At 43.5% G+C, this 27,657-nt stretch overlaps 1 protein-coding gene across 1 annotated transcript in view; it reads right to left on the bottom strand.

Annotated features, from left to right (window-relative positions):
• Nucleotides 1-806: 806 nt before the first annotated feature.
• The window catches only part of RBM20 (RNA binding motif protein 20), a 101,659-nt gene continuing 74,808 nt past the window's right edge, over nt 807-27,657 (bottom strand). Inside the window, exons 2-14 of the mRNA XM_034062359.1 lie at nt 24,346-25,522; nt 22,677-22,738; nt 22,429-22,520; nt 21,990-22,087; nt 17,486-17,629; nt 15,978-16,109; nt 14,107-14,186; nt 12,632-13,319; nt 10,667-10,765; nt 8,105-8,771; nt 5,626-5,745; nt 4,735-4,856; nt 807-917 (exon numbers count right to left, since the gene is read on the bottom strand). Coding sequence (XP_033918250.1) covers nt 807-917; nt 4,735-4,856; nt 5,626-5,745; nt 8,105-8,771; nt 10,667-10,765; nt 12,632-13,319; nt 14,107-14,186; nt 15,978-16,109; nt 17,486-17,629; nt 21,990-22,087; nt 22,429-22,520; nt 22,677-22,738; nt 24,346-25,522 — 3,592 coding nt within the window. The remainder of the gene's footprint in view (nt 918-4,734; nt 4,857-5,625; nt 5,746-8,104; nt 8,772-10,666; nt 10,766-12,631; nt 13,320-14,106; nt 14,187-15,977; nt 16,110-17,485; nt 17,630-21,989; nt 22,088-22,428; nt 22,521-22,676; nt 22,739-24,345; nt 25,523-27,657) is intronic.

Genomic DNA, 27,657 nt, shown 5'->3' with positions numbered 1-27,657 from the left:
CCTCTCGTGAGAGTTTCAAGTCTGTAAGACTCAAAGTTGGCACCCTTTAGAGTTATCAAAAAGAAGCGTTTCAAACACAGCGATACCTGGAGAACATCCTGATCGCACCATGGACAATGCTGAAGGGCAGAGCAGGTCAGCTGTCAGCACATTCAAATTGCTCTCACCGTGCTGGGCTCAGGCTATGAGGTCCCTGGGACAGACTGTGGCTCCCTTGGTATTCACACAACACAGTGCTTAACAACACAAACATTTCATCAATTCACCAAGCTCTAAGACACATGGAGGTGGATGCTGATGGGGTTTATGTTATGCCATCTACTGACTAGTATTAGCACAATGGCTTTAGATGTCCTATGCAAATCCTACTTCTCACAGGGGCAATGAGTGAAATGGCTGAAGATATTTTCAGCAACATTAAAGCCTATTTATAGTCACATCTCCTTTCCTTCCAGCGTCCACTGGAGGATGCTGAGTGCTTCTAAATACTCTGCCTGACCTGATGTGTCACATCAGAATTAAAACTTCAAGAATCCCTGAGAATTCTGATTTAATCTAGGAAACCACTCCCAGCACGCAGAGTGTGAGAAAGAATTGCTCCACTTCTTACAGATATGCCAGCATTGCTTCACTGTGGGAAACAGTTTCAGGCATTTTGGTTTTTAATGGCACTCTGGGCATAGATGCATGTTCCGTGCTCTTTATTTCCCCTCCTTTGTACAGTGCAAATTGACAGTTATATCTTAGAAATAAAAAAAATAAAGTATCAGCATTCACTCATTTATGGCTCTTCCAGTTCATCCACATCACAGTTTTTTCTTTGCAAAGTGAGGAACAATTCCAGTGTCATCCTGAGGCAGAGGGCTGCCTTCTTCCTTCATTTTCAGGCTCTCTTCTGCAAGCTGGGAGAGATACTTCTGCAATCACATCAAAAACAAAGCATCATTAGCAAAACTTTACACGTTGAATGCATCTCACATTCTCCCAGCATCTCAAAGAGGAAGAAAGCACATAGAAGCCACATTTTTGGTGAAAGTTCAAGCCAGGAAATATACCTGTGTCAGGCAAACAACCTGAATACATGGAGAGTCTGAGAAGTTCAATGATTTACTCTGTGCCACGAAGGGAACTGGTGACAGAACAAGGAGTACAGTGACTCCCATCAATCTGTGTAACTAGACCTCATCTTTTCTCCTTACAAACTCTCTACTCCCGTGTGCAATAGAGCAGGAACTAACTCCACTGAGTCAACTGAATTATGCTAGTATAAGACCAGTGTGCTAGAAAACAGATGCAGTTCCTGAATCATAATTTAAAGCACATATATTACCTTTTCAGAATGTCCAGTTCAGAGATATACCTTTTGTTCCAGAACATTTCTTTTAAGGGAATAATCAAATTCAGTAATAATCAACACGATTTAGCAGCACACAAAGAGTATTGACATTTATTGTGTTTCTCTAAGATAAAGCCTTTCAGAACATTAAGTACCCAATGTGATTTAAAAACACAGACATGGCCAGTGAGGCTTTCAGCCTTTTGGCAGTGCTCTTAGTTGGCAGAGCTGCACAGAAAACGGGCGATAAACTGGTGTGGGTCTGAAAATGGTGCTCAAAATATTTATTCAGGGTCAGCAAACCTAGAATTGGATGGAAAGAAGCTTCTTCAGCAGCAGCTAGTGTAGAGACTCACATGGGAAATTCCCACATAATAATGGGGAGATGTTCTTATTCATGACTTATACCACATGCAAGAATAATTGATGTGCACATTATTAGGATCATTAATCTCTCTTTTCTAACTGAGTATTTGTTCTGATTTGTTTTGAAAAGGCCATCTCACACCACTGCAAAAATCTACCTACTTGCAGGATTCCCCCCGAGTACAGTTTGCTCTTTGGCATCCATAGGGAAGAGGGGAGATGAGAAATGGATGTAGAAAAACTAAGGGCTGTCTTAGGACTGCCAGGTTGTCTCATGCAAATACAAGTTTCGAATGTAAAAGGTACACCTGAAAGGGACTCAGTAATGCTAATGAATGGGCATACCTGTGACAAAATGATGACTGAATATAGAGTATATAGAATATACTCTGAATATAGAGATTTGGCTGTGGAAATTACACAAGTCTCACATGTCTTTATCCCCAGGTATGAAACTCCATGTGGCAGAAAGCCAGAGTAAATGCTACAGTAGTATACAGAGATACAGGGTCCATGGAGGCTGGGAAAAGTGGTCTGTACACCATGAACTGTAATGAGTCACTAATGCTTGTCATTGGATCAGATAAGCCATGTATTTTCGGTTTTTAATGATTACCCATCAAAACAAGACTGAGGTTTATCCACCACCTTTAGCTGACCTTTATCATGAGTACCACAAACACCAGTCTTGAAGTTCACAGGCCAGACATTCAGATTCATTTATAGAAAAATTACAATCAAGGAAAACTATTTTTTTCATTTAAACACAGGTTTTGATGACTAGTGCATAAAGCCAGTGGAAAACCCAATAAAGTGCTGCACTGAGCTGCCAAGGTGGCTTATGCCAGATGACTCTGACTGCTTTTTGTGGTAGTGGTGGGAGAGATGGCCAAATGATGGATTCTTTGGACATGGAGAATGCAGTGGATCTGTAAATACAAACAGCACCTGGGGAATTCATCCACTGAGCTGAAGAGAAGGGAAAATTAAAGAAGTCTGCAAGGCTGACAAAGAAACAGTTGAGGCTTTTCCAGTGACTGCTGGAAGGGGCACCAGACCTGGATGAAGTTAACTGACTTCGAAGACAAAATCACCATCATCTAAGCAAGGCTTTTGGAAGAAAACTAGTAAAATACTGTTTGGTTTTGCATTCAAACCCAGGCATTGAACATATATTTTGGATGTGGCTCCAAGAGGATCACATGAAAAGAGCAAATGATGACAAATAGCAAATCAACTGTAAAAGACTCCTGGCCATGACAGTGTCTGGGACAATGTCACTGTCACTGGACATTGGCATTTGTCATGTAGGCAAGACAACAGAGAGTCTGCAGCAGCACTGCCATAGCTTCACATATAGCAAGAGTCCACAGTTCTTATATTGGTGGATATGCCATTAAATCATCATATAAGACTGATATTTCTTGCAGAGTGCATAAATAAGCATTATTACAAATAAAAAGAGTTCTAGTAATACAGAACAATTACTTAAAATTTGCTGAGTTTCCACATGAGTGGGCAAAAATTGGACAAGACACTTCCTCCATTTAGTAAGGTAAGAGGGACAGTTCAACAGAACAGTCTGTTTTCATTGCCATACTTGACAGATTTAATTTTAACAGCTTTTGTGGTCTTTTTTCTTCCATCTCAAGTTAGTGTTATAGATCTATCACAGCAATTATGGGGCATGTCTTAATGGGGAGAAAAAGAGAGGGCTTTTCACAATGATTCAGTTTTAGTTAGACCTTTATTTCTATGACTTTAAAAAATCCCTCTTCTTCCCATGGAACCAGTTGCCAGTGGCAGGGGCTGGAGCTGCATTAGCACAAGTTTCTTTGGAACAGACTTGCATGAGATATGCAGCCTGTGCTGAGTGGTGCCACCTCTGATAGATCCCTCTGGATTTTAATGTGTGAAGCCAAAAAGGCATGCAAACTGGGCACCTGTTTTTCAAGCTTACACTTGGAGGATCCATTACGAGCAAGCACGGCAGCTCTGCAGGCACAGTCTTTGAAAGCCTTTGTGTGATCACAGTTACGTACCTTCAGGAAAGCCACCAAGAAAATTCTCCCAGAGAAATTATTTGACTCTGAGTGTCACTGGAAAAGCCAGTGCCTACCAGCTAGTGAGGAACATAGCTATTCCTTGACAAGAAGCAGAGTTTCAGCATTTACTGTGGTCAGAGGTAAGGATCAGAGAAAGAAGGAGAGCTTTGCTTTTCTCTCCCATGGCTTTTGCTAAGAGTATGCAATGCCAGCAAAAGTGTCTTCTGCAGTGTACACACCCTGCACTCCAGGATATGGAGGCAAGGCTACGTCCTCTGAGGAGAACTCAGCACAGGGCAGTTAATGTTCATGCTATCGTGACTGATATTATCAACTGAAAAGCGATAAAGGTGGGGTCTTTTGATTGCATCCGTGATCTCTGTGTGCTCTTATCAAGTGCTGATATGCTTACAGTGTATTCTTATGGAATCCATACAAGTAATGACATGTTTCTGCATATTCTTATAGAAATTATTCAGCAGCAGTGTTTTGTGTGCTGCTGTGCAGCAGAGGGAGGTGATTTCAATGGGTCACAGGAAATACTTGGGAGAGCTTGTGCGTCATAAATTTCTGCATGCTGAAACATGCTGCACAAATCCCTGCTGATGCAAAAATAAGCCTGCTAACATTATTCAGCAAGGGGCATGTTTAATGCTCCCAAAATTAAGAAATAAGAAAGGCTGCTGGTGGCCTCACTCCCAGTGATAGAAACATCTGGGACCATCAAGAGCAGAGAATTAAAGATCTGAGTTGCATGCTGTGCTAGTGACAAGGTGAGAAGATCAAATTATCACCTGGCCCCATTTTATTTATGATCCAGAAGTTGATTTCAAGGATATAAGAGTGAGAAATTGGTGCGCGAATGTTGGAACTACTGAAAAGTTTGGCTTACCTGAATTCCGCTTCATCTGAATTCTACCCACAGAATTAAACCCAATTTTTGTAGCATTATCTATCTTATGCACAATCCACAAGTGTGCTTTTTACCTGAAGATTTTTGTAGTGAACAGTACTTCTGCAGTGACTCGTCTTGGCTGTCTCTTCATTTGTGTAGAAGAGTCCACAGAGCTTGCAGTAAAACCCAGTTCTAGGCACCACAAATTCCACACCTATTGAGAAATTCTGAATTACATTAAAATGTCAGTTGAAACCCTTCCCCTCCACAAGAAACTTGCTTTCAAAGAAAAAAGTCATTGTTTAGTTAAATAACATAGATATGAAGGCTGAATCTTGGATTCACTGCTCTGATTTCCCTAGTTTCGCAATACTGAGCTGCAGTTTAACTGTGCATTGCAAATACACCTTCCACTTCTCTCTTACATATTACACATATTTAAAAATGTACCATCTTAAGAATAAAATTGACTGGAAACTTCACTGTGTAGCCTCAAGGGCTAGAATAGCGATAGTACTTAGGAGTAAATTCACGCTTAAGTTACACAGATTGCTCTTTAGGATGTTGTTGTGGTTTAACACTTCTTATGGGTGTTGACTCATGATCAGTGCTTACATAGTAAAACTAATACTTTCGCGTATACTGAAAGTATAAGCAACAGTTCTACAATAAAGACTTTTAAATTATCAAGTATTTTTCATATGGAATTCATCTATAGTCCAAGGAACTTACTTCATTTCATCAGCAACGTTAACAGCTATCATCTGCCATTCATCTGGAATGAAATTAGTAATGACCTATAATCAAAAGCCTGTTTCTTTCAACAGCTAACCCTCTGTCGTAAACCCTGTTCCTTCACTCTCCTCACATCTGTTCTGAAAAATAACTATAGCAAGTAGCCTTAAAGTGACATCTTGTTGAAGCTGTAGGTATTGCAGTGGGCAGCACTGCAGGCTGAGTGTGGCCTGAGCATCCAAACGTACCCAGTGGAATGCTGAGTTCGGTGAAGACATCCTCTTGTTCCCAGCCTGGTGGAGGGTGCCTTCTTTTAGACTCTGCCTCCGGGTATTCCAGAGATCTCATTTCCAGGTACCTAGAATTTGCTTAACAAATGAATAAACGTATTGAATGAAAACAGTTTATTAGCTTAAAGAGGCATTTGTAAACTTCTTGGAAATGCTGGGTGGATCTATCAATGCCATCAAATCTGGAAAAAAAATGCTTTTCCGTACAAAGCCTTGCTCAGTGCAACTTCAACAGCTGTACTACACTGGGCAGCCCGCCCTGTTTCTCCTAGCAAACCATTCTTCTAGTTTCACATTTGTTATGTTCTTTCTTTTCACATTTTAATCTCTACACAGATCTATAACATTATACTGGCCCAAGCATGGTCTGAACACAGCTCCATAACCACATATAGTACTGCATGACCAGTGATGGAGCTCGCTACCATGGAGAAAGGAGGGCCACCAGGACCTGCTGAGAGCTAATTCCCAGACTGCCTAAGGAGCTGTGTGGGCAGAGCAAACCTTCCTCTTGTAGGAACCCTGCAGCATCATTACTGTCTGATCCCCAGAGCCACTCTTCTCCCATCCTCAGCTCTCCAAGGGGTAGTTTCTGCTTTATGACTCCTGGACACTTGGAATGGGCTGGTTGGTCCCTGCCTACTGACATTAATAGACATAGGCAGGAGATTCAAGTTGTGGAAAACAGTGGTTTCCTTTGGTGAGGTAAATAAAGCCAGTCAAAAGAACAGGTATTCTCCCTTACCAACATGTGAATTGCTTTTATTTTTTAAAAAAGAGGATTTTGTTATCACAGAACAACAGGATTACAGATAACCTGGTTTGTTTCTTATTCTTCAGTTCTTACATCAAAGAACAGGTTCCCTTACCCTGACAAGATTTCTATTGCATTGCAAAGTTCACCTAGAAAAGGGATGTATTTTCTCATAAAACAAATACATTTTTGCCCAAACCAAATCCTTCCTGCCTTTCAAGTCTGTAGTTCAAAGATCTGCAATTTCTGGCTACGAGAATTATTTTTTCTTCATTGTTTTAAATCCATCTATTGCATGATTTAAAAGAAAATAATCCCAACTCCTGGCTGATTATCTTTCGAGTTCATTTTAAGCCCATTCCAGGTTCCCAAATCTGCAGCAGAAATCTTGGGAAAACCCACAGGCTTCAGCTGGCTATCTTGAGACACCCAGGGCCTTTGTGGCAACTTAAGTCCCACTGAAGTTGATTTCTGGGCTTCTAAGCTGACAGCTACATTTGCAGAGAGCCTAAAGCCTTGCACTGCAGATCCCAAATATTAAGTCCATGATAGAAACCTGGAAAACACAAGCTGCCCTGGGGTTTTCAGGCTCTCTGCTGGCAAGCTGGAAGGTGAGATCCTGAAAACATAGAAGTAACTGTGTTCTTGGAATACCCAGCTCTTTCATCATCTGGCTGCCCAGGGGAGCCAACCTTGCCATCCCCAGTCCCAGGGGGTTTGCACAGCAGTGTTATCTCCAAATATACAAAGCCTGGTGTGTTCAGGACAAACAGGTAAGTATTGAAAACTGAAGACGTTTCAAATCTGTCCTGAGGGAAGAAGTTAGTTCAAAATCAGACATTCACACTAAATGTTGCAGCATTTTCCTCTCAGAAATCTTCCAGCAGCTTCTGTTCACAACCCCTTCTCCATCACATGGGCTCTGGTAGCAACAAGAAAGAGCATTCCTGGCCAACATGGTCTATGCTGTTTTCTACTTCACCTCATTTTACAAAGCCCATTCTCTCAAGTTTCATTTGCAAGTGTGATGAGGAACTGAACTCACTTTCAGACATTCAGGATCCTTTTTTTCTCTGACAGCTAACATATTAATAGGCAGCTATGATTACATTTATTGGCATTATCTCACAGCATGTCCTAGCAGTTATATTAAAGGCAGCATGCGGTAGATAACAGATGATCAGGCAATTCCTACCAAAAGGCATGTATTTGCGTGAACAGTGACTAAGAAGTAACAATCTATGGATGATTTCCATGTTAGTAATGCTTCAGTACAGTGTGTAAGAATACCCACCTTGCCCAGGAGCCAGCCAGACATTACAGATACTTTTCTGTTGACCTTCAGAGACTGTCACTCATTTCATTGACAATTCAAAGTAAATTTAGCAGGGCACTGAAAGAGTCCAGCTAAACTCATGTGAACCTTGACATGACAATTATAGCAGCTTATGCCTTTCAGAAAGCTTGCAAGCTGCTTATCATATTTCCTTTACACTATTCAGCTAAAAGGCTCTAATGGCTTAGCTTGGCAAAAGGCACTGGGGTTCTTTTACTGAGCTGCTCCAAGGACAAGTCTTGATACTATTAGCAACATTTATTCTTGTTAGCAATAAATTTCAGTCTACTGTCAAGAGAAAACATGCAAGGCTCTCTGTGAGCTAAAGAGAAAGAAACAGTATTTACCCTTGGCCTCTGGACACTCTTGGCTTCCATGTCTTGTTTCTTCACTAGCGTTTTTAACAAGCATTTCCATAACTTCTCTGCTCTCAGCTCCTTGTGATCCCATCTGTTTGTAATCATCTATAAATGTATCAGGGAGCTGGAGAGTCTCTTCTTTCAGATGAACAGAAGGTATATGGTGATCTTCGGGCTCTAAATGAGTGTCAGAGCTCTTATCAATTTTTCCTCCCTTCTGCTGGGGATCAGACTCCTTAGCAGATTGGTCTTCCTGCAATTCCTCTGGCTTCTGCTCAGGGTCCAGATTTAGGCTTGATGCTTCTGTTACAGCATCATCATTCTCATCCTCATCATCATCCTGGCAGCCGCTAGAAGCCACACTGCCCTTTGCCGATCTAAAGTTTGCTTCTAAAGCTTTGTGGGCAAATTTGTCTACACTCCTGGTTAGGTGGCTGTGATCATTTTTCAGTTCTAACACGGTTGACATACAGGGACACATCTCTGAAGCAGTTTTATTTTTCTGATCAACCGGCACTATTTCTTCAAGCTCAGTTATATCAGGCTCCGTAATGAAATCATCTTCTCCCACTTCATCCACTGTCACTAATTCCTCCATGTTAGTGGGATACCAGGTCTCACCTTCTATCTCACTTTCACTCTCCCAATCTCGGTCCTGTCACAAAGACATAAAACAGTTAAGAGATCAGTGATTTAGGCATCATCACTATCAAACTGTGAACATCAGTAGCCAGGAAGAACTTGGATCTGGCCATGCCTACCCCCTCTTATATTTTAGTTTCAAAGATCGATATGTCTTGGTGTTGTGGTTTTAAGCCTTATGCACAAGGACAAGCAATCTCTTTTAAAGTATCCCATAAACCTCACTTTGTGGAGATTCTGTACCTGCCTTGGGGATTACAGCCTCTCCAGCCTCCTGCTTCTCACTTTTGTGTAAACAGTGGTGAACTACCACTTTCACTACCTCCAAGGGTGGCAAGAAATAGGCAGCACAATGAGAATATACTGAACCCCAATTTAGACACTGTGTCTTTCACTTTTTACTTTAAATTCCTGTTGTGACTCAGGATACATGGCTACCTTCTGCAGTTACTTCCTTCCACCAGCAAGAGCACTCTGCCAAAGCCTGTATTCATAGAAATTGGCCTAGACTCACAGAATCCCAAGGGTTGGAAGGGATCTTGAAAGATCATCTAGTCCAACCCCCCTGCAAGAGCAGGGTAAACTAGAGTATATCACACAGGAACTTGTCCAGGCGGGCCTTGAATATCTCCAATGTAGGAGACTCCACAACCCCCCTGGGCAACCTGTTCCAGTGCTCTGTCACTCTTACAGTAAAGAAGTTCTTCCTGATGTTCACATGGAACCTCCTATGCTCCAGTTTACACCCATTGCCCCTTGTCCTACCACTGGATATCACTGAAAAAAGCCTAACTCCATCATCCTGACACCCACCCTTTACATATTTGTAAACACTGATGAGGTCACCCCTCAGTCTCCTCCAAGCTAAAGAGACCCAGCTCCCTCAGCCTCTCCTCATAAGGGAGGTGTTCCACTCCTTTAATCATCTTTGTGGCTCTGCGCTGGACTCTTTCAAGCAATTCCCTGTCCTTCTTGAACTGAGGGGCCCAGAACTGGATGCAATATTCCAGATGCGGCCTCACCAAGGCAGAGTAGAGGGGGAGGAGAACTTCCCTTGCCCTACTAACCATGTTACACTCCAAGGTACATAATCTGAAATACCTCATACATGCAGTTACAGGACTCAGGCACTGATATTTGGCCTCAGAAGTATTAGAATTAGATTGTAAATGTTACTTTTAAGACACATTTGTAGCTTAGATTTCAACTCCCGGACTCATTGTGCACACGTAACCTATTAATAATCTGTCTTCTCCTCCTATTTGGCCATTCCCACACTTCCCCTCCTAGAATCCTAAAACAGCATGAAAACTCCAGGAGTTGACACTGTTCTTGCCAGGAGATCAGTTTTCTACAGCAAGAGATATCAATAGCTTCCATATCTGACTATCAACCCATGACCCTACAGATATGAAGCTGGAGGAATTCCAAGGACATTGCTGTCCCTGACTGCGATGCTGCAGCAGGGGTGCTGTAAAGACATTTTTAATTAAAACCAGAAACAATCAGAAGAAGCTGCTCTCTATAGTTCATCTAAGGCCAAAGTTGTCACCATTCATCCCCTCCTTCTCCACTAACTGACCACATCTCCTACTCTGGGGCATGTGTCACAAAATTCCACACTTCACTTGGGCATACTTTACCTACAGTTGCCAGTGCCAAGGGCAATGCATGTGAAGCAATGTACATGGGCAAAGAGCAACTAAAAAAAGAGTTCTGGAGACTTCAGGAAAAGCTATCCCTTAAAGCAGAGGTCAAGATAAGGCAAGTTAATTTAGACAACCCCCTTCTACATCCCTTTTACATGCCTTTCATGGAAGTTTAATATTTCAATGGGGAGAATGTTCTACCAAACCTGAGTTTTCACTAATTTTGTCGTGGGAGCTGCACCAGCAACCTGTCACCAACCTTCTCTTGTCTTGTGTTTTCCAGGATTTCTCCAGATCCTTTTCCTTGTTTATTAGCTGAAGGTGAGCTCTTCTCTGGAACTTGCTCCTCTTTTCCAAGCTAAAATAAATACAACATATACACGTATAACAACACGCAGTGGTACTCTAGTGTGTTTCTATTCTGGGTTTAGGGAAGCAAAGTCACTCTCAAGGTCACATTCTTTATTTCTAAAGTTTATGCAAGTCAACTGAGTTGTGGGAAAAGACCCAGCAATTGGATTCCATTTGCAAAGCTGCACAGAATGAGAATGAAGAAAAAGACATTTAAACAAAATTAGATGTAATTTATATCATAGAATTGGCTGGAGGACAGGTGGGGGAGAATGTGAATTAGTTAAAATCTCCAGCCTCCGCTCCTCTGTTCTCTACCCACATCTGTTGTGTTGGCTCAGACCTGGTAAGGAGAGCAGCATTAAAACCCTGCAGAAGATCTCAACTATTTTGTCTGTTGAGGTAAGATCAGTCGAGAATGCAACTGCTTGCACTGTTTGTACCTTGGAAGAACAAAACCACAGAAGTACCTGGCATTTGGTAAAAGAGAGGTGAAACTGAAGTGTGACTTCAAGAGATTCAAACATATTTCTTCCTTTTAAAATAGATTATTAGCAGCAGTCCCTGGAGAAGTATGCCTTTAGCAAAGCCATTTTTAACTTGAAAAACATGCAGGGGAGTGTGCAGCACTGGTGATTTAGGATGCTGTCTGACATTTCTCCCTGACGTCTCCCCCCAAGAAACCATCCATCACAGCGAAATACCAGCCAAAGGAGAAAGATGACAAAAGGTGGTACAGACACACATATCTATGGCACGAGGTAGTGCTGCTGCCTGCTACAGAGACCAGCTGAGTTACAAGACTAGAGATTTCCACCAACCTGGCTCCCACATGAGAAGAGCAACACAAGGTCAATTAAAAACAACTAAAGATGGCCCTGGTGGCACACAGCCACAAGCTAGAGATGGACCCCTGGTCAGCAAAGCAGCTCTGCAGCCTCCTGTGCCAGCATCCCCCGGGGTGGATGGCAGCAGTCTATCACTGGGGGTGCCGGGGGAGGAAAGGTGGCCAAGAGCCAGTAATAAGATCCCCATGGGGTGGGGATATGAGCATGGGCTCTACTGAGACTGAGCAAATGAGGCATCTTGATCTGTTCCCATGCATTTTTCCCACTGGAGAATCAAGCCCACAAACACTGCTGCTTTACCAACTGGGATTATTTCTCCTGAGATCCCATAATTTTACAGGTGAGTTGACTCAGTGGTTCTGCCATGGGAAGAGACTCCTGCCAGCACACTGAAAGGAATGATGTGAATTATGCCTGCCACTGCTGAGGGTAGGGACATATGATCAACAGAAACTAATTGTTCTGTTGCGTTGACCAAAACTAAAAGCTCATTCCGCATTTTAGCAGTATATCCACCAGTTCCCTGTAATGTCCTGGGAATTACTGTCCTTCAAGTATTGTGCAACCCTGTAAAATACCACTTAATTCCCAGCTAACTCAACCCACCTCAGGCAGTGGAAGGAGGTGATGGATACAAAGAGAGCAGCTATGGGGTACTCTGCACGACACGGTGAGAGAGCAGTAGGACAATTGCCCCTGCACACACAACTTGCATGCAGACAGCAGGTTGTCACTTGCTTTTGTTTCCAGTTGTCTGTCCCTTTCCCCTTATTGGGTACCAAGGGGTTCTGTGCTTGCACAGAAAGACAACGTCCATGTACAGTGCAAGAGTGTCATAGATCTGCGAATGAGGTGGACAAGATTAACTCCTAAGATTTCTTCTAGGCCTATGTTCCCTGATTTTATCATGGCAAAACGTTGCAAGTCACCAGCACCACAACCACAAGAACTGATCTAAAATAGTGCAAAAATATATATTACTTCAGCAGCTGCCTTCTTAAATACAGCTTGAGATCTTTATTTACCTCATTCTCAGGAGCTTTGGTTTCCCTCACATCACTGCTTTCAGCAGCAGCGTCTTCCTCTTGGTCTTTTTCAGCTTTCTTCACCTTATTCTTATCACTTTGTTTTTGCCTGGAGCCCTCAGATGGTTTGCTGTGCTTCTGTTCAGCAGCCTCCTCCCTGGCAGTGTCCTCGCTGTAAGAATGCCTGCGTTCCCTTAACTTTGTCTCTTCCTTTCTCTTGGATCTCCCAGGTAAATCCTGCAGCTGCCTCTGAAACTTGTCAGACTTTGACTTGGAGGTTTTTCGGTAATAGTCATCTTCTCTGCTTTTGTACCCTGATAAAGGGTGAAGGGAGCCAGGGGAACCACTCCTTAAGTATTTTTCTCTGTGCCCTCTGCCTCCTTCAATCCGTTCATCCAAATCAAATTTGTCCAGCTGCCGGGAATAATGTTTCCTCTCATGTACCCACATGTCAGTCCTGTCCCTCTTCTCATCCCCATTCTCTCGCCATTCTCTGCTGTCTCTTTCCTCTTCCCGTCGAGAATACGGTGACTGATCCCACGACTCTCTCCCATTTCCCCAGTCGGTCCTGCCCGTCCCCATCGGGCTGTGGGGTGAACTGCAGGAAGTAAAGCTGGGAGTGTGGGATCGGGGTGACAGGGAGCGGCTTATGGGGCTGCGAGAGCGGGGCCTCTCCATGCCATACCTGCTGTAGAGGGAAAAGCAGCTGTAACTAATGCAGCTCATCCACTGCTGTCTACCAAGACCTTGTACATTGGAAACTCATGAGGAGTACCCTGGGGACTGTGAACCTGAGACCCCAGGCCTGTCACAGACATGCACTGCATAGCTGCAGACACAGTGAGCTAGAGAAAAGGCAGTGCCATATCCACAGAGCTCAACTAATCCCCACAGATCTGTCAAGGATAGACATTCATTTTTAAAAGCGTCACATAGGAGTTTAGCATTAAAAGCTTAGAATATGTTAATATCTTTACAATGACCATGATGACTGTACCCTTAATACTCAGTCATCTAGGGCATCTCTGAGACAAAACTGACAAAGGTCACCTGTTTAAAAGTGAAGTTTTATGACTGTGATTCCTCTTCACTTTTGCTGGAAGGCCCAGAAGTCAGATAAATGGGAAATATACCCAAATACATTTAATCTGAACTGACTCCTCCTGGATAGGTCTTGCAGCATCCCTGCCTTCGTGCTTTTCACTTAAGGGAGAGTGTGTCCTTCACATGTCAGGTGCATTTTTTTGAGTCATCATCAGTAGGAAAGAGCTTATTTGTTTTCACAGCCTGCACAGTTTCAATCTGGTCTTATTATACATGCCCTGTACCTACTATTGTATCCACTTATATTTGAAGTGAAATCCAGATTAAGAAAGCAAATGAGACAGGAGAGGGAAGCACACAGAATATGTTTTTCTACCTGCAGGTTTACACAATTATCCAGGTCCCAATTCTTGACTATGGAGAAACTTTACCTGTCCACTTCACGCAGAAGGTCCCTCTCCCTCTGTGAGTGGATGTCCTGGATGATAGCAGCAACATTCTTACCTGGTTTCTAAATAAGACAAAGACATGGTTTAGCATGCTGCACTACTCTCCAAGCTAACACAGGTGATTTGTCCTTCAAGAAACAGCACCCATGCATCATTCCATTATACTACTGCTGAGAATACAAGTTTTCAGTGTTGTGGTTACCCTCTTTTCCACAGCTGGTATCTCAACAGCACGATCCAAGCAGTAAAATGATACAAATGGAAAGTTTGCTCCATTACGTTTTAGCCTCCTCATACTTGGCTGCTGTAATAGGCTTTGAAAACTGGCTTGCTCTGTTATATATTCACTATTTCTAGGAACTGGATGTAAGAGGAAACAACCCAGACAATCTCTCTAATACCTGAGTTCAATCCCTATAGCAGCCTATCTCTGATCCTCTAGGATTTGCCTTCTTTTCATCTCAGAGTTTAGCTCATTCTGGAGTATAGCTCTAACAGACTATGCTTAGAAGAGAGCTTCAGAAAAGCTAAGTGCAAGAAAGATGTGTATTGGAAATGCTGATTACTTGAGATTCAAGATCGTTTACAAAAGATGCACTACTCCAGGCTGGAGTGCACACAGTTTGCCAAACACATGGTGCATGCACCAAGCTGAGCAACTTAATCATGCAGGAACCCAGCAGTTTGTTGTGGTGAGCAGCTCACGCATGTTCCCCCTTCCATGCTGTACTTTTGGTTTTACGTTTGTTTTTAACAAAGGAAAAGGGCTGTTTCTCCTGCAGAGAAACAATATTCCATGAATCAAAAAACTGCTAGTGGAAAGGCTGAACATCTGCCTGAAATGTAGGCAACCGGCCACACTCTCCATTCCACCTCTGTGTTAAGATGCACAGTCTCTGCCACTTTACATCTGAACCCCTCACTGTACCACACTGAGGAACACTGCCTGGTTTATGAACTTTAGGCAACTCTTTCTCCCCTGTATGTGTGTAATAGTTAAAGAAGACTTAAAAGAGACTTTTCTAAAGGTCAAACTAAGCCATCTGAATTACTTGTTTTTAACTCAAGGCTCATAAAAGGCCCCTTAACCTATTAACTTGGAACATTACAGTTATTTTATAAAGTAACTTTGTGATGTGTTAGATAATACACTATGAAGCTTTTCAGCTCTTTATTGCCAGTTCCAGTCCAAGTTTCCATGAAGAAAATAATACTCTCTTAGCACTACACATGGCAGTACACAAGCTTCCATATTTATCCTCATAAGAGCATGTATTTTTGGACATCACTCAAGTGTCCACATCAGAAGTGTGGTAAAAAAAAATATAATTAAAACAAAATTTGCTCTTTAATTTAGGTCATTTCCAGGAAGGAAAAAGAAATCAGTGTGATGTTCAGCCCTGCCATCACTGTTTGATATAGAGATTGTACTATTGGCTCAAGCATGCCAAGCAGTGAAAAGCATTGCTTCAGGCTTAATGCCTGACTAAAAGGATAGGTTGATCTTATTTTTGTTGACATGTTGCATCTTGTACATAGCTGTGTTTTAGACCTTTGTTAGATCAAGAAATGGGGGGAGCCCACTGAGAAAGAAGCTTGGAAGGGATTTTTGAAGTAATGGTATAAGAGAATCAGAGAAAATGGGATCTCTTCCAAGGATTAAAATTTAAAGCAAGAGCAAGCAGCTAAGTATAAAGGGTTGTTATTGGATTATTGGATTGTTATTCATCAATTTACCTTTCTTTTTCCATAATACTAATGCATTAATTGGAAATCAATAATCAGAAAGAATCTTTATATGCATTCTCCAGATCATGCCATAGAAATTCAGGAAATCTGATCAGGAATCTTACCTTCAGCTGCAATTCCTTGTATCTTTTAGACATCCTAATAAGTAACTTGTCATCATTTATCATAGCAGGCTTTTCTTTGTAGTACTGTACCATGGCTTGGGCTGCTTCACTGTAAGCCATTTCCAGAAAGGCCTAGCAAAAACGGGGAGAGCTTTAAAATCTACTACATAATTAGAGATATAGAGAGAAAAGGCAGCACAATCATTTTGGTTTGAATACTTCTTATGCAAAATGTCTTGACAGTACAGAACTAGGTGGCTTTCCAGCCCTGGAGCTGAAACAGTAACACTCAGTCCATTTCTCAGTCTCCTTTTAACTGCAAATAATGGTTTCAATCCAGCTGTCAAAGACAATAGGCAACTTTAGAAGCCAGTTTAGTTGAAAAATTAAATGCCTGGAATCTAATTTTTCTCAATATATGAAATCATCATCTTTCCCTCACTTCCTTACTGGTGCTTCTACACCAAGGTCAGCCACTGACAGGATGCAGAACTCTAATGCTGCAGCATGCACTGCTCCCGATACTGTCAGCTGTGTCTTGCATAACTGCAAGGGATCCAGATAAAAGCAGATCATCAGATCATGAACAGCCAGAACAAAGCCAAAAAAGAGTTAAAAAATCCTGAATGATGTTAACTAGCACTTTTATTTACACCAAAATAGCATTTGATGTGATTGTAGCTTAACCGGTCTAGGAACATATTCACAACTGGGTAAGGACTGCATTTTGAAACATCACACTACCCACTGGTGTGTATTCTACATCCATCTATGCTGTCAGCTGCAGGTATGTGAGAGAAGATTTTCTACTCTACCTAGCCTAGCACTACTGGTAGACTCAAGCTACTTATGGTAGACTTAAACTACATTGAAGAAAGAGCTCTACTACTATCCAGTGCAGATTAAAGTGGAGTGAGGGAGGTGTCAGTGTCCCCTGTAAGGGCACAGCCTTCCTTTAGTATGTGTGCACCAAATCACCCAGTGCAGCCATGGCCTGGGGGCTCTGCCACCAGCCTGTAACTGTAATCACACCACTGAGGGATTTGACTCTGCTGTAACAACTGTTCAGCAGTGTCAGACAGCTGACTCAGACTAGAGTGCAAGTCATTCTTCAATGCCCAGTTCGGCTTTATTAGTATGGGTAAGAAAGCAATAAAACCCTCCCAAACACAATGACAGGAGTCTGAAAGTGAGCCTAACAAATGGCTGAGAGAAGGCCCAGTTATTCACTTTTAAAAAATATTATTATTATTTATTAAAGTACAATTTTACAATACTTCTTCATTGAGATGTCTGGGGGTTTTTAACACGAATTCTGAGGCAGTGGTCCTGTTTAGGCCATCATCTCATCCTACGAACACCAACTGTCTCTCCTACTTTAAGAGCAGGCTTCATATACTGAAGTTTCTATTACAAAACAAAAGATTTTCCCCCAAAGATTCTGTCTTCATATCAATGTATCTTTATACCAGTAGACGTCAATACCAGAGACCCCAAATGTACAGTACCTGGTTAGTGGATTTCATGAGGATGTAGTTGGTGACCTTCCCAAATGGGAGCCCCAAGTTAATGACATCATTCTCTGTGCAGCTTCCCTCAGGGAGGTTGCAGATGTGAACAACTCGACCCAGTGTAGATTTCCTCTGGGGAAACTGGGGGGAAAAAAACAACTCAAAACCATGTTTTTATCTTAGATATTCCATCCACTAAATCAGACCTGCAGTTCTGTAAAAAATTAAATGTTCTGCTCTATTATTAAAGGACAAATACTCTTCTTTAAAACCTTGTATTTTAACATCATTGTTTAGAAATACAAATGGGAAGGGAAATGTTTAACTGCAGTGCAGTATGCAATAGAATCTCCATCCCTGGAAATGACAAAGTCCAGAGAAGTTTTCTAGAAGAGATGCTCTTGCTCAAACAGGATTAATGATACTACTGCAAAAGCTAAGTTGCCACCTCAAATCTGATGGACTTCATAAGTCATAGGGGCTTCAACTCTCTTGCATGTCACAGCAGAGGGCTGGGCTGCCACGGGCACAGACCACTGTGCTCAGGATCAGCGAGAGTTTGGATGCCCCTCGGTGTTTGGAGGTGAAGGGTGCCCTTGTCGCTGGGAGGTCTCAGCCCCTCCTGACTAGGTCTCTGCATGGCCAGTACCCATCTGGTACCCCAGCACAACCCCTACGGCTTCTCTGCCAAATCAGACAGCCTTCCTGAGCCTGTCTGCATCTATTGGTCCCACTGGGGGTCTGTGCCTTCCCTGCACATGAAGGCACTGTGCAATACTGCTGAGTGCCCTCAGCACACAGTTTGCAAGGAATGCATGAAAAATTAATATTTTCAAGTATTCCATGAAACATCCATTTACGTGGTGCTTATGGCTCCTGGAAATTAAACCAGATGCTCACTGCAGTCCCCATGTATAAATTCATATAGATGTCAGAAATCAGTTTAGGGATTATAGAGGTGTTCAGGATAGCAGAGGCTGAACTTCAATCCTCCTTTTGTGCTGCTGAAATAGAGTGGGCCTGGTGTAAAAGTGACTTCATTTATCTTGTAAGAAGACACACACTATACCTCAGGTTGGAAAACCTACTGCTTTCCCCTCTCATTATAACAACACACAGTAGGAGGGGCTTCTCCCCTGGGGACATAGTGATCACTGGACAGGCACACAGGCTGAGCTACCAAACTGAGCTGGCACAGGCACAGGGTGGAGGTGCAGTAATCACTTCCCAAGGGTGTTAGTCTATTTTGGAGTGCTGGTGCAGTTCCCAAAGAGCCGCCCATCTGCCTGACATGGAAAGCAGGCTCTACACTCCCTGTGCAAACAGGCACCAGGGTATACTCAGAGAGGAACATAATTTACCCCAGCTAATGACACGCAAAACATGGCTCACACAGGATTAAGTCTTCCCAGACCACTTCCCTGTCTATGACCTCTGCTGTTAGGATTTTATTGAAGAAGTAACTCTACCTTCAGTTAAAACTGTGTCATTCAAGGGGAGATGCAAATCATGTAATCTTGTAGGATCAAGTTCACCAGAGCCATCACAAATGTTTGGCTTGTCAGCAAGTTCACAAGTTACAGAGCTAATGTTATCTTATTTACACCTTTATCCCGTTACCCTCCCTCCAGGCTTCACCATTTAACCATTTGTGTGGTTTTGCTGCAGCAAGACAATATATTATGCAGTAGTCTGCCATTTAGTTTACATCTCACAGAGCTGGTCCAAGTGCAGAAGGTAAGTCAAAAAAATGCAGAAATCCAGAAGTATGATATTTTCTGTGGCAGAATAATAACAAATGCCTAATCCTGAAAAGATGAAGCAACTCAACTCCACTTGAACATGAATGAATAGAAAAGGAAGTGATGGCTGCCTGCATCTGGCAAGGAAGCATGTAGTGTGTAACAGAAGAATACAGCTACAGCTAGCAGAGGAAAAGGGAACTTTTCTGACAACAAATGCAGCTCCCAGTGTAGGAACACCCCTCTGTTTCTTTTGTCAGATTAGCTAAGGGTGGTATGTTAGGAGTCTACGTGACTATAAAGACTTAGCTGCTCCCTATGGGGGCTGCAGAGTCCATGTTCTGACACCTGCACAGCAGTACATTAAATCAAAATGACTGTAAGATGTTACCACCTCCTCACAACTGGCAATGGCTTAAATCTAAAATCTATGCCATAAATCTGCTGTAATTCATGATTAAGCAGTGGTCATGTACTCATACCAGAACTCAATGGGCTGTACCAAGCAATAATCTTGTCAGCTGATTGAAGTTAAATTGGGTCCATTCATTAAACAGAGCTGTAAATCACAGCCAGAAAAGGAATAAACACCTTCCATATTCACCGACAGGAAGTCAGAGCAGTTGTTGTGTGTAAAGTGTTTTCGATGCGACTCTAAGTTAATTTTCTTTGCAACTGTTGTCTACAGGGGTTTACCAATACAGTTGCACAACTACTACAAAATAATCTGATGCACAGCAGTGATATGCATTCCCTACCATGTGCCATACTATTTCCCAAAAACATTTTTTCTATTACAGCTTTTTCCATTCTTCTGTTTCTTGCTTTTCAAATTCTTTATCCCTTCCTTGAGCTTTGCCTGATTTTTTTCTAAAGAAGAAGCTGTCAGTCCCATCCCTCCAGTGCTAATGGCTCTCCATGCCCGAATGAACACTTGTAGCGTTGCATCTGCCTTTTAAAGAGGGGTAGAGTTATTTGCAGATGGATAGCAGAGAGCAAGCTCTTCCAGAAATCTGAACACTTTGTTTATGATTACATGCAGGGTCAAGTATAATCTTCCATTGCTCAGTTAAATGGCACCAGCTTAGATGAAAGTGAATACTACCATGCAAAGGTGTAATAAATTATAAGCCACCTGGTTGCAGGGTGAATGACAGATGGCAAACTCCATCTTAACACCTCTACTATAGCTCCCTGCCCACACAATGAAGATTCTCTGAAGAAGAGAATTTACAGGCTCTGGGAAAATAAAATTACTCAATTAATAATTCATTAACTTCATCATTTCATTACTGTCATGCATTATTATAATTAATGAAATAATTATTCAAATTATTATTAAATCAAAATCAATCATTGTTTCTTTCATCTTTCATAGTACTGCAGGGCACTGAGAAGCAGGACTCCTGCCTGCAGCTTAAATGATAAATAGTGACAGATTCTAAGGAGAAATGATCCTGGTATTAGCACTAATTTCATTTGTTGCGAGGTTGACAGACATGATGAAAAGGAACATTCCTCTACACCCGCTGCTACTCCACCTCTGACCTTGGAGGCAGCTGTCATAAGCAGCTCTGCTCTCTGCTCCCTTGCACACACAGTGTCTGTGACAGGCAGAAGATAAAACCCCTCCAAATAACCTCTTGCCCAGCAAAACCACACGTAGAAAATGGGCTGGATTAAACAAATCTGGGTGATGTTTCTGTAAGCAATGCCTGATGTGAACTGGAGTAGCACATGGACATAACTCAGCCTGGCTTTCCAGAGTGTCTGAAGACACATCAGGATATATACACAAAAGCTAGAAGGGTGAAAGCTTGAATCCCTGTAATACCACTGCCATTCCATGAATGCCCTAACACTAGCCCTTGATGTCTCCAGCTGTAGTCATAGCTTTTCAATACATGTTGAGCTGCATTTTAACCCTAACAACTTTGTACTTCCATCATGTAGATGATTTGCATTTAGTTGCATTTTTTCTCTCCTCTTTTTTTTTTCCTTTTAAAATCTTACTGCTTCATCAATGTAAGAACCACTTTTAATGTTATCCTTTTTTTTTGGCATTTTTTCATTATTTGGCTATGAATTAATGCATGCATTAGAGCAGTAACTGGGGACCTGTGTTGAATGCAGAGGAGGGGCTAATACACCTAAGCCATGGAAGGATGCACACCAAACCAAGCTTGCTCAAAGGCTACTGGGAGCAGTAGATGATATGAACAGTACACTAAAATAAACTAAGAAAAAGTCCAGTACAATGAATTGATCTGAGACCTCTAGGTGAGTAATAGTGGAACTGCAGCCACTACTTTTGCCACTACTGCCACCTGGGAGAAGCATCCTGGGAAGAGCAGAGAACAACTGCTACCAATAAATAACCAGAGAGATGGAAGTATGTTTGCTTGGATCAATGACTCAAAGTAAGTAAAAACTAATCCAAATCTTCATTTCAAGCTGCAGCTGACCTTTCTGAGTTGAAGAGACTCAGAAAGTGGGGAAAAAAAGTCAATGAGATGAACACAAAACCACTTGCCCCCCATCCCAAATCTAACAAGCAAACAACTGTAGGGAAAAAAACCCTACAATCAAGTTCTGGTTTGGCCAAAATCAAAAGCATAAAAGATCTGCAGGGAAGTTGAACTAACAGACTGAATATTCAGATTATTGACTAAAAGGAAGCCTTCATGGTTTCAATTCCAATAACAGAAGTGGCATCTACAAGATTCCCGACATGGAGATCAATTTGCTTAGGTACTCACGCTTACCCCTGATGGAGGAGAAGGAAATTTAGGACCTGGCTGGCCGAAGGATCTTGCTGACGTGGTGATAAAAGATGAGCCGACATTTGGCGGATAATCTGAATAATGGATTACACACATTGCATGAAAATCTCGACTCACATTAAGTGCATTAGTGTGCTCAGTAAGCAATGCCCCATTTACATAATAACTAATTTCATAGTGTCTGCACCAAATTATACACTGTTTGGTTGTACCATGAAAACAAGTCATTGCTCAAAAGGAAAATGAATTCATACTTTGAAAGGCACATTTTTGGCTTTTAGCTTTTCTGTGCATAGCCTCTAGAATGTTTTCCTTGGAAACTTGTATCCCATTTCATTTTAAATGTCCACTTTCCCCAGAGACTAACCTCCCTTTAAAACAAGTGGTTTTAACTATTGCACATACAAGCATTCACCTTCGATACTAGATGGATTGAAAACTGCTGCATTATTTGGGGATAAATGCAATGTTCCATCTGCTGAGCTTAACACACACCGGATACCAGTGCTGGAAAAGAAAAGAAATGAACTTTAGGAGCATGCATAATGTGCCATAAATATTAAAGCATAATAATTAGACAGTAAATTCCTGGTGTAAAGCCACTGAATAAGGGATGTTCTGTTAGAAACTCAGTTGGAAGAGTGTCAGCAAAACAATACTTACTTATCTGAAAAAGCCATACATTTTTGGATGTGAAGACTTCCCTTAACGTGCTGATCCCAATCCTATGTTGAAACAAAGAAATGATGAGCATAGGAAAAATCCTGAAACAAATTTACCAGAGATTGCTTCTCCATTCAATCTGAAACCAATACTGAGATGCTGAAGATTAAACTGTGTGATGCAGAGCCAAGTGCACCTTCATCCAATGCATTTACCAATTTGTTATTTGTAGGTTAAATTATCAGTTGCTTTACAAATGGAGAGCTTCTCTGCATTAGTTTTTAAATCCGGTATATTTCTGTTAATTCAGTTACTTCACCCTAGCTCAAGAGCTCTTCAGCGAGAGTGCTGAGCACCCTCAGCTCCTGCAATGCCCACAGGAAGGTGCTCAGCAGGCAGGGCAGCTATGGCAGTGCTTATTCATTGCAATAGATCAGGCAAACTCTGTCAAAGTCCATTTAGCTATTTACACTTCTGTGATCCAAATGAGGCAGTGTGTTAAACACTGACAAACAGATCAAATGAAACTCACCATGATGACATTTCCCTGCCCTTTTTAAAAGTATAATGAATAAAAAGAAATGCCCAGCATGGCCCAGGTGGGGGCTGCTTCAGACCAGCCCCATAGCTGCAATAAGCACAACAAACCCTTTTCCAAGCAGGTGCTCAGAGATTAAAAGGGAAACATGAATGAGTAAATAAATTCAGATATTCCAAAGCCCCACTGTGTGTAAGCACCAGGTACTACTTCATTTGCTGGCCACCTTCCTTCCTGTATACATGTTCTGACGTTATCAGGCCACCATCAGCATGAGCACATGCCTTTGCTGTTAGGTGCTGGTCCTGTGATGTGGTGCAAAAGGCCATGAGGAGCTGTTGTGCAGAGCTTACCAGGGGGTCAGCACAAAGCCAGCAGAGCCCAGGAATGGCTGTGGGGCTCAGAGGGCCACAGAAGTGGCCTTCTCCAGACCTGACCTATATAACGTGACCTAGGACACGGGCTTTCTGTGCCACCAGGAAGCTGCTTCCCGAGGGTGAATTTGGAGCTCCCTTGGCAGTAGGAAGGGGGAAGTGGGAGTGTGGTCTGCACTGCACATGCTGACCAGCTTCTTGCCTCCAGACCAAAGTCCCTGGGAACCCTGAGTCTTAAGTTTTCCTTATTGACACTAGGAGGAGGAGGAGATCCCAATAAAGGGTTATTAAATATAATGATTATTAAAATAAATCTATCAAAATGCACTGTTTTGTTTATGCAAGCTGCTTCCACAGGCTGTTAGGGGGAAGCCCTTGGGATCAGAACCACAAAAAGAAAGGAACAGGCAGATAAAACTGCAGATGTGTGGCTGCAACACCAGCTTGAGAAGCAGAGGATGGGCTTGGAGCTCCTCCTCCCCTCGCTTTGGGCCCATGAGATGATCTGCCACTTCAGCCTGGACTCGCGTTTCTCACGCCAGCACTGTAATCTCACTGTCTTTCACAGCGGAACAAACCCAGATCTTGAAACCCCCGTAAATCACCACGGAACAGATGTACGACACCCTACACAGAACTATGGCCCTTTGTTTCCACTCCTCTCAGTGCACCTCCATGGGGCAGTGGCCGTATCAACCACCAGCCAGCCTCTTTAAGGGTCCAACCCATGCACTGGGGGTGCCTTAAACCCACTCACCTTCAGATCGAAGACCTTCTTGTCGCACAGGGAGCAGACGTGTGGGAAGTGGAGGGGGGCTGCCCCACGGAGGTCACCCAGCTGGTGCTGCGGCAGCGGGCGTGCGGGCAGGTCAGGAGCGCCGCTGCCCCGCTCCTCCTTCTGCCTCATGCGCGGGCTGCCGAAGCTCTGCTTGCTGTGGTTGAGGCGGCCGAAGGCGGGGGGGGTGGCGGTGCTGAACTTCGTGTCAGGTGTTGGCTCTTCGGGGTTGTAGAGCTCGTTTCTTATTTCATACTGCTGCTGACTCGCTGTCGGCCACAGGCTGCTGTCGCCAGGCGCCAGGTCAGGCTTGTTTTGGCCGGGGAAATTAGGGATGTTTTCCCACTGGTTGCTTGTACCGCTGCCATGCAACACAGCGCCGGGATCTCCTTTCGGATGGGAGCCCGCATGCGGGTCGATGGGGAAGGCCCGTGCCGTGCCGTGCTGTGCTGCTGCTCCATAGGCTTCCTTGGGAAAGGCTCCCACTGCTGCCTCGTGCTGCAGCTGACCGGGAGCCCCAAAGTGACCCTCGTAGCGTGGCCCTGCCGGCGAGGAGGCTGCATGGGTCCCACCGCTCAGGAAGCCATGCTGGTCCCCCTCCGGGCCGTACGCCTGAGGGGCGGCAGCGGTGGTGTTCTGCTTGTTGTACTCATAAAACCCCCCCGCAGCCGCAGAGCTGGAGGTCCCTGCCTTATTGAGACCCACCACCATGGGTTGCTGGCCCGAGGTCGGAGCCATGACACCTCCAAAGGGACTCATGACGATGGCGTTGGGGCCCTGCGCCTGGACAGGCCCCAGCCCGCCCCCCGGCGTGGCTAACGCTGGGCTCTGTGAGGGGAAGGCAATGCCTCCGGATGGGAACCTCGTGCCAGCCATGCCGGGCCCCTGCGGCGGCCCCGCGGCGTGGCCCTGCGGGGCATTCATCACCGAGGGGTGCCGCAGCTGGTTGAAGAGCGGCTGGGACATGGCCACTTTGGAGAGCACCTGGTTGAGGACGGTGGCAGCAGCCGGGTTGTTGGTGACAGCGGTCTGAGCCAACTTCAGCCGGTGGAGCGTGAGCTGCGCCTGGAGCTGCGCCAGCTGCAGGCTGGCAGGCGAGGGGAGCAGCGGGTTCGGGGTGCCCACGTTGAATGGACTCTTCTCCAGGAGCTTGGCAGCACTGCAAAGGACCAGGAGCTGGGTTAGCTGAATTCATACATCTACCTGCACTCACTTCCCCAGGATGGGATGCATAGCTGCTTCTGGAGATCTAGCTTATCTAAACACAGGAAAAACAAGGTGATGACTGAGAATGCAGCCATACTGAGAACATAGCCTGAACACGACATTCTCCCTTCCACATTTGCTGCTGTGATCCTCTCAATCAAAATGCTACCAGGGAGACAACTGTTCTAAAGATCTCACATTAAAATGCACACTATGTCCTTTATCAGCCTCTGGATCAGGCCTTCCAATCATTTTAAGTACCCATAGAATTCACACCTCTAATGCAGACCAAGAACAAAGACCTCATAGCAGTCTCCCAGTATCTGAAGGGGGCCTTCAGGGATGCTGGTGAGGGACTATTCATTAGGGACTGTAGTGATAGGACAAGGGGTAACAGGTTCAAACTTAAACAGCAGAGGTTTAGATTGGATATAAGGAAGAAATTCTTTACTGCTAGGGTGGTGAGGCACTGGAATGGGTTGCTCAGGGAGGCTGTGAATGCTCCATCCCTGGCAGTGTTCAAGGCCAGGTTGGACAAAGCCTTGGGTGATATGGTTTAGTGTGAGGTGTCCCTGCCCATGGCAGGGGGGTTGGAACTGGATGATCTTAAGGTCCTTTCCAACCCTAACTATTCTATGATTCTTTGAACACAAGTCCTCCAACACTGTCCATGAATCTACAATCTTTCCTCTTTTATGCATTTGATACAACCTCCATCCTCCCTGCTGAGCCGTCACTGCTCCTCCTGATTTTGTGACATTACCTTTTCTCCCTTTCCCCACAGAGCACGGGGATGTGAAGAAAAGGACATCTAATGGTACTGTAAAGCCAGCCCCGTAGGTACGTCACACCCAGCACATCTGGCTGCATAAAGCAAGATGAAATACACCACATGTATTTACTTTAATTGTTTACAGTTCTCATTTAATTAATCTGCATGGCAGCCTGTTCTGTAACCAAGTATATTGTTTCCCTGTTGTGCAGATGCAAATATAGTGGGAACAAAAGGGAATGACGTGCCAGAAGCTGGAGCAACTACAAATCATCCTGAAGAGTTTTCCCAGTTCAGTTGGAATGTGATGCAAAATTTCTGCAGTACCAGCTGGTGAAAATCAAGGTCTTTATACTTCCTAGAAATTAGAGGTGCATTGAGTATTCTCCTTCAAATCTTATACATGGAATGAATAAATGATTACTAAATTGTCTGTGTGAATTCCAGAGCTAGGAAAATAGGAGATGATATTTTCAGGCATTGGGAAGCACCTTTGGGATATCTCACCAGTTCACAGCACCACCACCACCCCTTCATCCCCACATCTGCAACCATAAACCAGGAAAAAATAAATCAAAATGGGCAAAGTATAGAAAAGTCATAAGCAAGCAAAATGTTATAATGGAAAGTATTAGGCAGCACAAGCTTCCAAGCAGCTGCACTTACTCTGCTGCCCCCCTTGCACCATTTCAGGATGCCTCCAGCATCATCTGTGGCAGAGCCAGGCTGGTCCATGTGTACATACACTGTCCCATGGCCACTATGTATGCTATGCTGTCTACACTTGGGTACCATCATCATACCCCTACTAGAAACGTTAGCCATCACTGTTTCCATCACCAGGAGCCTGTGCTCACAGACTGCAAAGCTACTCAGCACATTACAAATGGCTGATCGTTCTGAAAATGAGAGTAGACAGCACTCAAATAACAGGGATGTGGTCCAAAGTTCAATTAATTTATATTGAAAAAATGTATTGAGTTTCAATTTAGGCCTTTCAAAGCAGCAGGAGCTATGCATCAACTGCCACGCAACCCTCACTGTTAATAATTGGCCAATTTGCTGAACTGCATGGATGAAGCTGTAGTTAATGATAAATGTCTTGTCAGCATGCTACATTTGAAAACCACGAATTAGGAAAACATCTGCTTAAATCCAAAGTATGACTAAGAGAAAATGAATGGGTTTCATATTTAACGTTTAACTTCCACTAGCAACTGCGAGGCACATCTGTCTCCCAAAATCCAAAACGCCGTTTGGATAAGTGCATCATTATGTAATGACAAGACTCCCTGCCAGCACAAGCTGACACCACT

This window comes from Melopsittacus undulatus, chromosome 4 (assembly GCF_012275295.1).
Source record: "Melopsittacus undulatus isolate bMelUnd1 chromosome 4, bMelUnd1.mat.Z, whole genome shotgun sequence".
NCBI lineage: Eukaryota > Metazoa > Chordata > Aves > Psittaciformes > Psittaculidae > Melopsittacus > Melopsittacus undulatus.
This window is presented reverse-complemented; position numbering and strand designations above follow the sequence as displayed.